The following is a 13,741-nucleotide window of genomic DNA, read 5'->3' on the forward strand; positions in this document are numbered from 1 at the left end:
CAAGTTATCGTCAGGCCCAAGCTTCTCCTCCTCTTCTTGGATCCTGTACTGCTCATGAGATTAGAACACTTGCCACACGTCTTACGTCATGGACCTTGGTTTCCTTGGTACAAAAAGTTGCAAGCTGTCAATAGGGATTGCAGAACACCTTCACCAGCTTTTTTTACCTACGTGACACACAGCCTGATCTTCAGGGGATCTACTCTCTGGGCCCTATTGTTGCAGCACAGGACAATAGTTTCCTTTTCCTCCCTTCTTCGGAAAAAAATAGGAGGACAAAAATTTTCACCAGCAGCATCAGAAGGTGAGTACACCTTTTCTTCAGCTACTAAGTGTATCTTAAAACTATAATGGAGTTAGAATGTTAACTGAATGACCGGAAGTAACGTCGCAATCGGAAGGGAAATTAGACAGGAGATGACATCATAAAAAACAGAAATGTCGTCATTTAGACCGGAAGCTACCAGTAGTAAAAGACCGGAAGTGATGTCATAAAGCGGAAACAGAGGTCACTTGGACTGGAAGTGAGGTCAAAACCAGCACTAAAAGACCGGAAGTGACGTAAAATTAAACATAATGATATCCAAGAGACTGCAGGGATAATCATTAAAAGGAATATCAGCAATATGACGTTAGTTCTAAATCACATATTGGCTGATTATTCCACTGCACGATTTTCAAGCCCTTGCAAAGTGATTCAATGGTTGTAAACTCTTGGGGATTTGAAGAAGATTTATATAAAGGAATCACAGGAGGTTCTCAGAATTGCTGTCAACTATACAGAGAGTGTACAAGAGGCAGAACCCGCCTAAACCTTGTAGTTAAGAGTTATTGTGGTTTCAAATATGGACAGCTGATAACTATTGTGTTTGTTTATGTTACAGGTTTCTCTACAAGATTTAATGAATCAGTTTCGAAACATGGTCAAAAGATGTGAAGATTTCTGGGAGATGATGTCTGAGATTGATCAAAACACATGGGTGTTAGAACCAGAGAAACCAAGCCCAAGTGACTGTCATCGAAGATTGGCTCTAGGTATTGAGTGTCATTAGTATTACTTCAACATAGATATATCATGTATCAATCAGCCACTGACCTCCCTTGTGGTCTAGTGGATAGAGAGTATGCCTGGAGAGTGGAAAGTTGTGGGTTCGATCCCCAGCCATGTTATACCAGAAGACATTGAAACATAGTACTTGTTGTTGCCCTGCCTGGCTAAAACAAGGACTGGTCAGCTCGGAGTCGGTTTATTGTGTCTGAGTGTGGTATTCATGTTTAACTGCAGCATGGTATCTCAGTGGGATAGCACTATGAACTTGGCATTAGTCCGGACTAGTACAAGCAGCTACACACACACACACACACACACACACACACAAAGCGTGCATGCATGTTGCTATGTAAGTGTTATAATCTTGAATGCGACGTTAAACTCCATTTTACATCACTTCACATCAGCAACTGTGAATGTCCCTTTCAAACTTGTGAAATATGGAAGATGTTGAAAACGCAGGCCTACTCAGTAGGCCAAGTTATTATAGGCATCATCCCAGCAACCGGAAGTGTTGGGGCATGCATCTTTTGTCGGTGTTCCCTCGCCGTTTTGGTTTGAGTCTGTATACACTGGATACAATATTCATGTCCGTTAAAAGTCGAATCATAGGACCTATAAACCCCACAAACAAATGCTTGCAAATGATTTCACACCGAACTCAGACCAAAGTTCCATGTGAGCTAGTGGCATGTTCTGTCCATTAATGTTTTGACTCCTCCTCTAAAACTGGTTGAAGAGTGGAGTCTGAAACTTCAGGGGGATGTCTCAGATCAAAATAGACATAGTTGTACTTTGCTTTATATATTATAAATATTTATTTTTTTATTTTTTTTAAATGAACTCAGAAATGAAATCACATGGTCAAGGAATCTGAAACTGATTTAGATTTGTTACATTTGACCACTTTCAAAAAGGCATTGGGTGTTCATTGCTTTATGCCATGGGAGCCTGACAGCTTGTGTCAGAGGGGTACACAAAGTACGTGATCTAGACTATCAGTTGTCAGACTTTTGTGGAAGCCATGGTGGCTGAGTGGGTTAGATCACTGACCTTGTGTGCTGGCGATTAGGTGCCTCACTCTTGAGAGTGTGTGTTCAAATACGGGATGGGACTTCAAAACGTACTAGAATTGTACTTGAGTAAGAAAGTGTTATCTCAAATATATCATTTGTTACATTTGACCACTTTCTAAAAGGCATTGTGTATTCAATGTTCATACAAGTTAAGTAAATAAATTACTTTGCTGAACTTATTCTTAAAAATTGTAAAATATACTCACCGACAATAGAAAAGCGAATACCATGCATGTTGGTTAAAATATGAAGAATTGCTCATATTCAAGAGAGTTTAGATTGGTTCGATGCACAAATGAACATACTGCTCTGAGGAAGGATAAAGTTGTGCACTGACAGTGGTTGTCCAACGTGATGGTAACTAAAATGATGAAGCATGGCGGAACAGGAAGTGTTTAATGCGCATGTGTCCGCTTACATCAATTACAATACTTACAACAATAACACACATAACAACATGCTGTCTTCAACCCCATCATGAGATTCTTCTTGCTGGGGGATGTTAAAGTCACTTACACATTCCCTCAGTGGAATCTCTCGGTTGTTTTGTCTGCTCTCTTGGAAGATCCATTTGAACCATTGGCATCTACTACGTTATAACAAATGACAGAGGATGTAACTCTCATATCAGTTTAGCACGACACCAACAAGGATTTTGTCTAAAATTAGCATGATTAGTCAAAGGGATAATTTTTTCAAGATTTTACAAAAATGTTAAGTTGAGACAATGAAATTAATAACTTCTTCAGGTCCAAGTGCATCTCTACACATCAAAGTTGATGCAGCACAACCCAGATTACTACCACAGTGCAGTTTTTTAGGAGCAGATCAAGGTAAGTTACAATAAACCTGTCTCATATTGTCATGAGGAATGTGTGGGAGGGTGGTGGTGGTCAATGGCAGTGATTTTGATGTTGCTATTGCTTGGAACTGCTTTTGGTTGTGATTTTAGGATATATTTACAGACTGTTAATTTTGTTAGATGGTACTTCATTGGGTGGCGTCTACCACAGCCTACAGGCAACAGGTTTATTCAAGACTAGGATGTACAGTAGGGTGAACGTGTTACAAACTGGTATAAACCATCAGTGGTTTGGACATACTTGACAGGGCAATCAGCAGTCGATAGATTGTGTATGTATGGATGACTGTACCAGGCTCCAGGGTTCCATAGAGGGATAAGTTGCATCTTTGAAGATCGCCCTGGCACAATTTTAAGGCGGTAAGGACCGCAGTGGTAGAGAACTCTGGAGAAGAAATTCCAGATGTAACCTACCCCAGGAAGTAAACCCGATCTGAAACTGAAACTCACAATAAATTGACAAAATTTCAGCAAACTAACTTTGTACAAACTTACATAATAATGCTGACCATCTGCCACCCAGTGACTAACATTCTCTGCTGCCCAGTGACTAACATTCTCTGCCAACCAGTGACTAACATTCACTGCCACCCAGTGACTAACATTCTCCGCCAACCAGTGACTAACATTCACTGCCACCCAGTGACTAACATTCTCTGCCACCTAGTGGCTTACATTCTCTGCCACCTAGTGACTAACATTCTCTGCCACCTAGTGGCTTACATTCTCTGCCACCTAGTAGCTTATATTCTCTGCCACCTAGTGACTAACATTCTCTGCCACCTAGTGGCTTATATTCTCTGCTGCCCAGTGGCTAACATTCTCTGCCACCCAGTGACTAACATTCTCTGCAACACAGTGGCTTACATTCTCTGCCACCTAGTGACTAACATTCTCTCCCACCTAGTGACTAACATTCTCTGCTGCCTAGTGGCTTATATTCTCTGCTGCCCAGTGACTAACATTCTCTTCTGCCTAGTGGCTTATATTCTCTGCTGCCCAGTGGCTAACATTCTCTGCTGCCCAGTGGCTAACATTCTTTGCCACCTAGTGGCTTACATTCTCTGCCACCCAGTGGCTTACATTCTCTGCCACCCAGTGGCTTACATTCTCTGCTACCTAGGGACTAACATTCTCTGCCACCCAGTGGCTTACATTCTCTGCTACCTAGGGACTAACATTCTCTGCCACCTAGTGGCTAACATTCCCTGCCACCCAGTGGCTAACATTCTCTGCCACCCAGTGACTAACATTCTCTGCCACCTAGTGGCTTATATTCTCTGCTGCCCAGTGGCTAACATTCTCTGCCACCCAGTGGCTAACATTCTCTGCCATCCAGTGGCTTACATTCTCTGCCACCCAGTGGCTGACATTCTCTGCCACCTAGTGACTAACATTCTCTGCCACCCAGTGGCTTACATTCTCTGCCACCTAGTGACTAACATTCTCTGCCACCTAGTGACTAACATTCTCTGCCACCCAGTGGCTTACATTCTCTGCCACCTAGTGACTAACATTCTCTGCCACCTAGTGGCTTATATTCTCTGCTGCCCAGTAGCTAACATTCTCTGCCACCTAGTGACTAACATTCTCTGCCACCCAGTGGCTTACATTCTCTGCCACCTAGTGACTAACATTCTCTGCCACCTAGTGACTAACATTCTCTGCCACCTAGTGACTAACATTCTCTGCCACCCAGTGGCTTACATTCTCTGCCACCTAGTGACTAACATTCTCTGCCACCTAGTGATTAACATTCTCTGCCACCCAGTGGCTGACATTCTCTGCCACCTAGTGACTAACATTCTCTGCCACCCAGTGGCTTACATTCTCTGCCACCTAGTGACTAACATTCTCTGCCACCTAGTGACTAACATTCTCTGCCACCCAGTGGCTTACATTCTCTGCCACCTAGTGACTAACATTCTCTGCCACCTAGTGGCTTATATTCTCTGCTGCCCAGTAGCTAACATTCTCTGCCACCTAGTGACTAACATTCTCTGCCACCCAGTGGCTTACATTCTCTGCCACCTAGTGACTAACATTCTCTGCCACCTAGTGACTAACATTCTCTGCCACCCAGTGGCTTACATTCTCTGCTGCCCAGTGGCTAACAATCTCTGCTGCCCAGTGACTAACATTCTCTGCCACCCAGTGACTAACATTCTCTGCCACCTAGTGACTAACATTCTCTGCCACCTAGTGACTAAGATTCTCTGTCACCCAGTGGCTTACATTCTCTGCCGCCCAGTGGCTGACATTCTCTGCCACCCAGTGGCTAACATTCTCTGCCACCCAGTGACTAACATTCTCTGCCACCTAGTGGCTTATATTCTCTGCTGCCCAGTGGCTAACATTCTCTGCCACCCAGTGGCTAACATTCTCTGCCACCCAGTGGCTAACATTCTCTACCACTCAGTGGCTGACATTCTCTGCCACCTAGTGACTAACATTCTCTGCCACCCAGTGGCTTACATTCTCTGCCACCTAGTGACTAACAATCTCTGCCACCTAGTGACTAACATTCTCTGCCACCCAGTGGCTGACATTCTCTGCCACCTAGTGACTAACATTCTCTGCCACTCAGTGGCTTACATTCTCTGCCCCCTAGTGACTAACATTCTCTGCCACCCAGTGGCTTACATTCTCTGCTGCCCAGTGGCTAACAATCTCTGCTGCCCAGTGACTAACATTCTCTGCCACCCAGTGACTAACATTCTCTGCCACCTAGTGACTAACATTCTCTGCCACCTAGTGACTAAGATTCTCTGTCACCCAGTGGCTTACATTCTCTGCCGCCCAGTGGCTGACATTCTCTGCCACCCAGTGGCTAACATTCTCTGCTGCCCAGTGACTAACATTCTCTGCCATCCAGTGGCTAACATTCTCTGCCACCCATTGACTAACATTCCCTGCCACCCAGTGACTAACATTCTCTGCCACCTAGTGGCTTACATTCTCTGCCACCTAGTGACTAACATTCTCTGCTGCCTAGTGGCTTATATTCTCTGCTGCCCAGTGGCTAACATTCTCTGCTGCCCAGTGGCTAACATTCTCTGCTGCCCAGTGACTAACATTCTCTGCCACCTAGTGGCTTATATTTTCTGCTGCCCAGTAGCTAACATTCTCTGCCACCTAGTGACTAACATTCTCTGCCACCCAGTGGCTTACATTCTCTGCCACCTAGTGACTAACATTCTCTGCCACCTAGTGACTAACATTCTCTGCCACATAGTGACTAACATTCTCTGCCACCTAGTGGCTTATATTCTCTGCTGCCCAGTAGCTAACATTCTCTGCCACCTAGTGACTAACATTCTCTGCCACCCAGTGGCTTACATTCTCTGCCACCTAGTGACTAACATTCTCTGCCACCTAGTGACTAACATTCTCTGCCACCCAGTGGCTTACATTCTCTGCTGCCCAGTGGCTAACAATCTCTGCTGCCCAGTGACTAACATTCTCTGCCACCCAGTGACTAACATTCTCTGCCACCTAGTGACTAACATTCTCTGCCACCTAGTGACTAAGATTCTCTGTCACCCAGTGGCTTACATTCTCTGCCGCCCAGTGGCTGACATTCTCTGCCACCCAGTGGCTAACATTCTCTGCCACCCAGTGACTAACATTCTCTGCCACCTAGTGGCTTATATTCTCTGCTGCCCAGTGGCTAACATTCTCTGCCACCCAGTGGCTAACATTCTCTGCCACCCAGTGGCTGACATTCTCTGCCACTCAGTGGCTGACATTCTCTGCCACCTAGTGACTAACATTCTCTGCCACCCAGTGGCTTACATTCTCTGCCACCTAGTGACTAACAATCTCTGCCACCTAGTGACTAACATTCTCTGCCACCCAGTGGCTGACATTCTCTGCCACCTAGTGACTAACATTCTCTGCCACCCAGTGGCTTACATTCTCTGCCACCTAGTGACTAACATTCTCTGCCACCCAGTGGCTTACATTCTCTGCTGCCCAGTGGCTAACAATCTCTGCTGCCCAGTGACTAACATTCTCTGCCACCCAGTGACTAACATTCTCTGCCACCTAGTGACTAACATTCTCTGCCACCTAGTGACTAAGATTCTCTGTCACCCAGTGGCTTACATTCTCTGCCGCCCAGTGGCTGACATTCTCTGCCACCCAGTGGCTAACATTCTCTGCTGCCCAGTGACTAACATTCTCTGCCATCCAGTGGCTAACATTCTCTGCCACCCATTGACTAACATTCTCTGCCACCCAGTGACTAACATTCTCTGCCACCTAGTGGCTAACATTCTCTGCTGCCTAGTGGCTTATATTCTCTGCTGCCCAGTGGCTAACATTCTCTGCTGCCCAGTGGCTAACATTCTCTGCCACCTAGTGACTAACATTCTCTGCCACCCAGTGGCTTACATTCTCTGCTGCCCAGTGGCTAACATTCTCTGCCACCTAGTGACCAACATTCTCTGCCACCCAGTGACTAACATTCTCTGCTGCCCGGTGGCTAACATTCTCTACCACCTAGTGACTAACATTCTCTGCCACCTAGTGATTAACATTCTCTGCCACCCAGTGGCTTCCATTCTCTGTCACCTACTGACTAACATTCTCTGCCACTCAGTAGCTAGAATTCTCTGCCACCTAGTGACTCACATTCTCTGCTGCGCAGTGGCTTACATTCTCTGCCACCTAGTGACTAACATTCTCTGCCACCTAGTGGCTTATATTCTCTGCTGCCCAGTTGCTAACATTCTCTGCCACCCAGTGACTAACATTCTCTGCCACCTAATGGCTTATATTCTCTGCTGCCCAGTGGCTAACATTCTCTGCCACTCAGTGGCTGACATTCTCCGCCGCTCACTGACTAACATTCTCTGCTGCCCAGTGACTAACATTCTCTGCCACCCAGTGGCTTACATTCTCTGCCACCTAGTGACTAACATTCTCTGCCACCTAGTAGCTTACATTCTCTGCCACCTAGTGACTAACATTCTCTGCCACCCAGTGGCTAACATTCTGTGCTGCCCAGTGACTACCATCCTCTGCCACCTAGTGGCTTATATTCTCTGCTGCCCAGTAGCTAACATTCTCTGCCACCTAGTGACTAACATTCTCTGCCACCTAGTGACTAACATTCTCTGCCACCTAGTGGCTTATATTCTCTGCTGCCCAGTTGCTAACATTCTCTGCCACCCAGTGACTAACATTCTCTGCCACCTAATGGCTTATATTCTCTGCTGCCCAGTGGCTAACATTCTCTGCCACTCAGTGGCTGACATTCTCCGCCGCTCACTGACTAACATTCTCTGCTGCCCAGTGGCTAACATTCTCTGCCACCCAGTGTCTTACATTCTCTGCCACCTAGTGACTAACATTCTCTGCCACCCAGTGACTTACATTCTCTTCCACCCAGTGGCTTACATTCTCTGCCACCTAGTGACTTACATTCTCTGCCACCTAGTGACTAACATTCTCTGCTGCCCAGTGGCTAACATTCTCTGCCACCTAGTGGCTTACATTCTCTGCCACCTAGTGACTAACATTCTCTGCCACCCAGTGGCTAACATTCTCTGCTGCCCAGTGACTAACATTCTCTGCCACCTAGTGGCTTATATTTTCTTCTGCCCAGTAGCTAACATTCTCTGCCACCTAGTGACTAACATTCTCTGCCACCTAGTGGCTTATATTCTCTGCCACCCAGTGGCTAACATTCTCTGCCCAGTGGCTAACATTCTCTGCCACCCAGTGACTAACATTCTCTGCCACCTAGTGGCTTATATTCTCTGCCACCCAGTGACTAACATTCTCTGCCCAGTGGCTAACATTCTCTGCCACCTACTGACTATCATTCTCTGCCACTCAGTGGCTAGAATTCTCTGCCATCTAGTGACTCACATTCTCTGCCGCCCAGTGACTAACATTCTCTGCCACCCAGTGACTAACATTCTCTGCCACCTAGTGGCTTATATTCTCTGCTGCCCAGTGGCTAACATTCTCTGCCACCCAGTGGCTAACATTCTCTGCCAACCAGTGACTAACATTCTCTGCCACCTAGTGGCTTATATTCTGTGCTGCCCAGTAGCTTACATTCTCTGCCACTCAGTGGCTGACATTCTCCGCCGCTCACTGACTAACATTCTCTGCCACCCAGTGACTAACATTCTCTGCTGCCCAGTGGCTAACTTTCTCTGCCACCCAGTGACTAACATTCTCTGCCACCCAGTGGCTTACATTCTCTGCCACCTAGTGACTAACATTCTCTGCCACCTAGTGGCTTACATTCTCTGCCACCTAGTGACTAACATTCTCTGCCACCCAGTGGCTAACATTCTCTGCTGCCCAGTGACTAACATTCTCTGCCACCTAGTGGCTTATATTCTCTGCTGCCCAGTAGCTAACATTCTCTGCCATCTAGTGACTAACATTCTCTGCCACCCAGTGGCTTACATTCTCTGCCACCTAGTGACTAACATTCTCTGCCACCCAGTGGCTTACATTCTCTGCTGCCCAGTGACTAACATTCTCTGCTGCCCAGTGGCTTACATTCTCTGCCATCCAGTGGCTAACATTCTCTGCCACCTAGTGACTAACATTCTCTGCCACCTAGTGACTAACATTCTCTGCCACCCAGTGGCTTACATTCTCTGCTGCCCAGTGGCTAACATTCTCTGCTGCCCAGTGGCTTACATTCTCTGCTGCCCAGTGGCTTACATTCGCTGCCACCCATTGACTAACATTCTCTACCACCGAGTGACTAACATTCTCTGCCACCCAGTGGCTAACATTCTCTGCCACCCAGTGACTAACATTCTCTGCGACCTAGTGACTAACATTCTCTGCCACCCAGTGGCTTACATTCTCTGCCACCCAGTGACTAACATTCTCTGCCACCCAGTGGCTAACATTCTCTGCTGCCCAGTGGCTAACATTCTCTGCTGCCCAGTAGCTAACATTCTCTGCCACCCAGTGGCTAACATTCTCTGCTGCCTAGTGGCTTACATTCTCTGCCACCCAGTGGCTAACATTCTCTGCTGCCCAGTGGCTAACATTCTCTGCCACCCAGTGGCTAACATTCTCTGCCACCCAGTGGCTAACATTCTCTGCTGCCCAGTGACTAACATTCTCTGCTGCCCAGTGGCTAACATTCTCTGCCACCCAGGGGCTAACATTCTCTGCTGCCCAGTGGCTAACATTCTCTGCCACCCAGTGGCTAACATTCTCTGCTGCCTAGTGGCTTACATTCTCTGCCACCCAGTGGCTAACATTGTCTGCTGCCCAGTGGCTTACATTCTCTGCTGCCCAGTGGCTAACATTCTCTGCCACCCAGTGGCTAACATTCTCTGCCACCCAGTGGCTAACATTCTCTGCTGCCCAGTGGCTAACATTCTCTGCTGCCCAGTGGCTAACATTCTCTGCCACCCAGTGGCTAACATTGTCTGCTGCCTAGTGGCTTACATTCTCTGCCACCCAGTGGCTAACATTGTCTGCTGCCCAGTGGCTTACATTCTCTGCTGCCCAGTGGCTAACATTCTCTGCCACCCAGTGGCTAACATTCTCTGCCACCCAGTGGCTAACATTCTCTGCCACCCAGTGGCTAACATTCTCTGCTGCCCAGTGGCTAACATTCTCTGCCACCCAGTGACTAACATTCTCTGCCACCCAGTGACTAACATTCTCTGCCACCCAGTGGCTAACATTCTCTGCTGCCCAGTGGCTAACATTCTCTGCTGCCCAGTGACTAACATTCTCTGCCACCCAGTGGCTAACATTCTCTGCCACCCAGTGGCTAACATTCTCTGCTGCCCATTGGCTAACATTCTCTGCTGCTCAGTGGCTAACATTCTCTGCCACCCAGTGGCTAACATTGTCTGCTGCCTAGTGGCTTACATTCTCTGCCACCCAGTGGCTAACATTCTCTGCCACCCAGTGGCTAACATTCTCTGCCACCCAGTGGCTAACATTCTCTGCCACCCAGTGGCTAACATTCTCTGCCACCCAGTGACTAACATTCTCTGCCACCTAGTGACTAACATTCTCTGCCACCCAGTGGCTTACATTCTCTGCCACCCAGTGACTAACATTCTCTGCCACCTAGTGACTAACATTCTCTGCCACCCAGTGGCTTACATTCTCTGCCACCCAGTGACTAACATTCTCTGCCACCCAGTGACTAACATTCTCTGCCACCTAGTGACTAACATTCTCTGCCACCCAGTGGCTAACATTCTCTGCTGCCCAGTGACTAACATTCTCTGCCACCCAGTGGCTAACATTCTCTGCCACCCAGTGGCTAACATTCTCTGCCACCTAGTGACTAACATTCTCTGCCACCCAGTGGCTAACATTCTCTGCCACCCAGTGGCTTACATTCTCTGCCACCAAGTGACTAACATTCTCTGCCACCCAGTGGCTAACATTCTCTGCTGCCCAGTGACTAACATTCTCTGCCACCTAGTGGCTTATATTTTCTGCTGCCCAGTAGCTAACATTCTCTGCCACCTAGTGACTAACATTCTCTGCCACCTAGTGGCTTATATTCTCTGCCACCCAGTGGCTAACATTCTCTGCCACCTACTGACTATCATTCTCTGCCACTCAGTGGCTAGAAATCTCTGCCATCTAGTGACTCACATTCTCTGCCGCCCAGTGACTAACATTCTCTGCCACCTAGTGGCTTATATTCTCTGCTGCCCAGTGGCTAACATTCTCTGCCACCCAGTGGCTAACATTCTCTGCCACCCAGTGACTAACATTCTCTGCCACCTAGTGGCTTATATTCTGTGCTGCCCAGTGGCTAACATTCTCTGCCACCTAGTGGCTTATATTCTGTGCTGCCCAGTAGCTTACATTCTCTGCCACTCAGTGGCTGACATTCTCCGCCGCTCACTGACTAACATTCTCTGCCACCCAGTGACTAACATTCTCTGCTGCCCAGTGGCTAACTTTCTCTGCCACCCAGTGACTAACATTCTCTGCCACCCAGTGGCTTACATTCTCTGCCACCTAGTGACTAACATTCTCTGCCACCTAGTGGCTTACATTCTCTGCCACCTAGTGACTAACATTCTCTGCCACCTAGTGACTAACATTCTCTGCCACCCAGTGGCTAACATTCTCTGCTGCCCAGTGACTAACATTCTCTGCCACCTAGTGGCTTATATTCTCTGCTGCCCAGTAGCTAACATTCTCTGCCATCTAGTGACTAACATTCTCTGCCACCCAGTGGCTTACATTCTCTGCCACCTAGTGACTAACATTCTCTGCCACCCAGTGGCTTACATTCTCTGCTGCCCAGTGACTAACATTCTCTGCTGCCCAGTGGCTTACATTCTCTGCCATCCAGTGGCTAACATTCTCTGCCACCTAGTGACTAACATTCTCTGCCACCTAGTGACTAACATTCTCTGCCACCCAGTGGCTTACATTCTCTGCTGCCCAGTGGCTAACATTCTCTGCTGCCCAGTGGCTTACATTCTCTGCTGCCCAGTGGCTTACATTCTCTGCCACCCAGTGACTAACATTCTCTGCCACCGAGTGACTAACATTCTCTGCCACCCAGTGGCTAACATTCTCTGCCACCCAGTGACTAACATTCTCTGCGACCGAGTGACTAACATTCTCTGCCACCCAGTGGCTTACATTCTCTGCCACCCAGTGACTAACATTCTCTGCCACCCAGTGGCTAACATTCTCTGCTGCCCAGTGGCTAACATTCTCTGCTGCCCAGTAGCTAACATTCTCTGCCACCCAGTGGCTAACATTCTCTGCTGCCTAGTGGCTTACATTCTCTGCCACCCAGTGGCTAACATTCTCTGCTGCCCAGTGGCTAACATTCTCTGCCACCCAGTGGCTAACATTCTCTGCCACCCAGTGGCTAACATTCTCTGCTGCCCAGTGACTAACATTCTCTGCTGCCCAGTGGCTAACATTCTCTGCCACCCAGTGGCTAACATTCTCTGCTGCCCAGTGGCTAACATTCTCTGCCACCCAGTGGCTAACATTCTCTGCTGCCTAGTGGCTTACATTCTCTGCCACCCAGTGGCTAACATTGTCTGCTGCCCAGTGGCTTACATTCTCTGCTGCCCAGTGGCTAACATTCTCTGCCACCCAGTGGCTAACATTCTCTGCCACCCAGTGGCTAACATTCTCTGCTGCCCAGTGGCTAACATTCTCTGCTGCCCAGTGGCTAACATTCTCTGCCACCCAGTGGCTAACATTGTCTGCTGCCTAGTGGCTAACATTCTCTGCTGCCCAGTGGCTAACATTCTCTGCTGCCCAGTGGCTAACATTCTCTGCCACCCAGTGGCTAACATTGTCTGCTGCCTAGTGGCTAACATTCTCTGCCACCCAGTGGCTAACATTCTCTGCTGCCCAGTGGCTAACATTCTCTGCTGCCCAGTGGCTAACATTCTCTGCCACCTAGTGACTAACATTCTCTGCCACCTAGTGACTAACATTCTCTGCCACCCAGTGGCTTACATTCTCTGCTGCCCAGTGGCTAACAATCTCTGCTGCCCAGTGACTAACATTCTCTGCCACCCAGTGACTAACATTCTCTGCCACCCAGTGACTAACATTCTCTGCCACCTAGTGACTAAGATTCTCTGTCACCCAGTGGCTTACATTCTCTGCCGCCCAGTGGCTGACATTCTCTGCCACCCAGTGGCTAACATTCTCTGCCACCCAGTGACTAACATTCTCTGCCACCTAGTGGCTTATATTCTCTGCTGCCCAGTGGCTAACATTCTCTGCCACCCAGTGGCTAACATT

The 13,741-nt window shown here is 47.9% G+C and overlaps 1 protein-coding gene across 1 annotated transcript in view; it reads left to right on the forward strand.

The window, feature by feature from the left end:
* Positions 1-13,741, forward strand: part of LOC124149743 (E3 ubiquitin-protein ligase FANCL-like) — a 178,207-nt gene that overhangs the window by 104,886 nt on the left and 59,580 nt on the right. Inside the window, exons 7-8 of the mRNA XM_046521497.2 lie at positions 885-1,035; positions 2,877-2,960. Coding sequence (XP_046377453.2) covers positions 885-1,035; positions 2,877-2,960 — 235 coding nt within the window. The remainder of the gene's footprint in view (positions 1-884; positions 1,036-2,876; positions 2,961-13,741) is intronic.

The sequence above is a fragment of the Haliotis rufescens genome, unplaced genomic scaffold (genome assembly GCF_023055435.1).
Source record: "Haliotis rufescens isolate VD_foot unplaced genomic scaffold, xgHalRufe1.0.p SCAF_3, whole genome shotgun sequence".
NCBI lineage: Eukaryota > Metazoa > Mollusca > Gastropoda > Lepetellida > Haliotidae > Haliotis > Haliotis rufescens.